Genomic DNA, 3,116 nt, shown 5'->3' with positions numbered 1-3,116 from the left:
AGGGTTAGTAATTGTTGTGGCCAATCGATGCGTTGGGGCTCTTTAGCGGACATGCTGGCTGAAGGTAACATACCTGTTACCCGGGGGTGTGAGCCGATCTGGATATCCGCCTTGAGATTTGAAGGGTACGGCCGGCAGGGCCGTTTGACTGCCACGTGTAGCTTGACTGGGCCTTGCTGGTTATGGTTTTTGGGACTCGACGACCAACAGGATTCTGGATGCACGAGTTGCTTGCCTATATGGAGATCTTGGCTATGATGTCTGGGGCTCACCTCGTTTACGGCCGGCAGTGGTTCACCGGAGAGAACTGCTTGATGTGCTTGAACGAGATACTTCTCCGGTTGATCGGTTGAGGTTATGATCACCGCAGGTCCACCGTCGGGAGGGTTCCGAAACTTTGGCCGAGATACTTGCATCGTAGCGGATCTCTTCTGATCCTCGCAGGATATTAGTGGAAACCCCCGCTCAACTAGAAAACGATTTGCTGATGGATTTGCATCGCACACATGGGATTGGGTGGCAGGGAAGCCTTCTGGCCTCTGGTGGATTTGCGTCGCACACATTCGATTGAGTGACAGGGATGCCTTCTGGCCTCTTCACCTCACTGGCGGTCTGGAATTCTTCACGGATGGCACTTACGGAGTAAAACTCCCAGATTATAATTTACGCTTTAACGGCGGGCAATGGTCGTAGAGGTTATCGAGCAACCAGTTCCCGCGTGTCCACTATGCGCTTTCGATCGTCCAACCTGAACGGTCTGTACTCGATCACTTCTTAACTCGCACTCCCGAACAACCGAACCTTTTCCAGTTTTCTCTCTTGCCCCTCTCTCTCCCTCTCTCTCCCCTCCCCCTCCCCTCTCGAATCGAATCGTGGGTCAGGCAAATGTATCGATAAGTATTGTTATCCTATACGGTAACAACTCGACTTCGGAGCATGATCGATCGTAAGTCCTCCTGTACAATCGGTCCTACTAGAAGCGTGTCGTTAAGCGAGACACCGGATGATGTCTTACACGATGCGTCAAACACAATACGGACCATTGTAGTTGTGCTAGCTTCCTTAAAGACAGGATGATGCGGCAGATAGCATCGTTTCATGAGATTTCCTGCTTCCTCTACCTTCGACATATGTCCCAATTGGATGTACTCCGCCATGAACTGATGGTATTGCGCCCGCAAACTGGCATCCTTCGCCAATCTGCGTTCCGTCCCTTGAATCCCACGTGACTCGCCCAACCTGGAAGCTGCGTCTTCATCCTTTGGCAGCGAAATGGAGTACCGCCCGTCGGATTCCCTACGAACCGGCTTCCGAAAGTTGTCCTCGCACAATTTTTCCTCCGATGAAAGGACCTTGGAATTTCCAACTTTTTCACTAGCCCAAAACCGTGCGACTAGCTCCTCTAACACCTTTGTAATTGCCGTACTACAGTTGATGCGTAGGCCTTGTGTGGGGTTTAGCAGGCCTCCGCAGACCACCCACCCGAACACCGATTCGTTTAATGTTGGCAATTGGTCTCCGAGTGGAATTCTTTGACCAGACTCAAAGAAGTCGAAAAAGGATTCGATACCCAGTACCATGTCCACTGAACTTGGACTGAAAAAGGTGGGATCTGCCAGTTTTATCCCATTGTGCATCGACCATCCTTGAGTATCCACCCTTGCCGTAGGTAAATCCACCGTAACCTTTGGGAGGACAAGGAAACTCATGTTCCGCGAGTAAGCCGTAACTCGCGAACGAACCAATGCAGTGATCTGATGCTTGACCTTCGATGTTGCATGACCAATGCCGAGTACCGAGATATCTACCTTCTCTCGGTGTTACCTGAGGCGTTGACTCAACCGCTCGGTAATGAAATTACTCTCGGAGCCAGAATCCAAAAGAGCACGAGCCGGAAACTGACTACCCTCGTCATCTTCCACGATAACGACCGCTGTAGCCAGCAAAACCTTGGAGGAGAACTGATGGGTAGAACCGGACACTGTTGTATCGGTGGCTGCCATGTTAACCACCTGGGAGGATGAAGGAACGGGTACATCACCAGATTCCGTTCGCGGGGTATTGTTGTTTCCAGCAGCAGCGACAACCTTAGGTGAACGATCCTTCCGCTGCTTGAAGCATACCATTGTATGATGACGACCATTACAGTTACGACACCTGTATTTGGACGTACAGTCTGTCGCAATGTGACCCGATCTGAAGCAATTTCGGCTCAGGGAGTTCGTTCTAAACACCGCATCTCTTTCTCGCACCGACATCCGTAGGAATGAAGAACATTGGTATAGGGGATGGTTCTCCTTGCACGCCGCACATCGTCCTCCAGACGATTGTACAGAACCGTAGCTGGCCTTCACAGCTGACGCCTTCTGTCTCGATGATTGTGGTGCATAAAGCCAAGTCCTGGAGTCTAATGCCTTCACTGGAAACGATTCAAGAATTCGGAACATACGATGCAAGAAATACGAGAGATCTGCTAGCGTATCCTGATCCTTGGCTGAGGAATGTTCCTCCCAACCTCTGCGTGTTGTCGGATCTAGTCGAGTAGTGAGTAGGTTAACGAGTAAATGGTGCTTATACTCTTCCGGTTTGACCACATGGTCCTGATTCTGAACGACCTTTTCGAAACCGTCGATCAGAGTGTGCAGATCCGCTACCGATTCCTTGGACAGCGTTGGCAAATTCAACAAAGCTTGCACCTGTCGCTTCTTCAAAAGCTGGCTGTTATCGTTCCGTTTTAGCAGCAAGTCCCACGCTATCTGATAGTTGGCCTTCGTGAGTCGATCAGGCTCTTCGGTTTTCCTTGCAGGCATCCCTTCAAATAGTGGAACTTTTCCACCTCCGGCAGGTCCATCTTGCGATGGATGAGTGAAGTGAACCGATCACGGAAGCTGATTAATTCATCTATGTCCCCGTTGAACACCTGCAGCGTGATTTGTGGTAGGCGTACATGGTCTAGCGTCCCATGACCATGCGCTGACGTGTCGTTGGCTCGTACGGAACGATTGGCTTCCCCTGGATCCTGCAATTGCTTAGCCCTATCCATCAAGAACGCCTTACAATAATAGTACCTATCACTATACACTAGCCTCGCTTTATCGAACGCCTCATTTTCATCT

At 50.5% G+C, this 3,116-nt stretch overlaps 1 protein-coding gene across 1 annotated transcript; it reads right to left on the bottom strand.

Moving 5' to 3' along the window:
- Positions 1–908: 908 nt before the first annotated feature.
- On the bottom strand, positions 909–1,709 carry LOC134206946 (uncharacterized). Its single transcript, XM_062682689.1, has one exon. It carries the CDS (start codon positions 1,707–1,709, stop codon positions 909–911), a length of 801 nt encoding a protein of 266 aa, XP_062538673.1.
- Positions 1,710–3,116: the final 1,407 nt, after the last annotated feature.

Source organism: Armigeres subalbatus, chromosome 1, assembly GCF_024139115.2.
Source record: "Armigeres subalbatus isolate Guangzhou_Male chromosome 1, GZ_Asu_2, whole genome shotgun sequence".
In the NCBI taxonomy this organism is placed as follows: domain Eukaryota; kingdom Metazoa; phylum Arthropoda; class Insecta; order Diptera; family Culicidae; genus Armigeres; species Armigeres subalbatus.
Note: the sequence above shows the minus strand (reverse complement) of the source record. Positions and strands in the feature narration are given on the sequence as shown.

Coding starts and splice junctions, on each gene's coding strand:
- LOC134206946 (XM_062682689.1), bottom strand. CDS start 1,709: ATGAGTTTCCTTGTCCTCCCAAAGGTTACGGTGGATTTACCTACGGCA.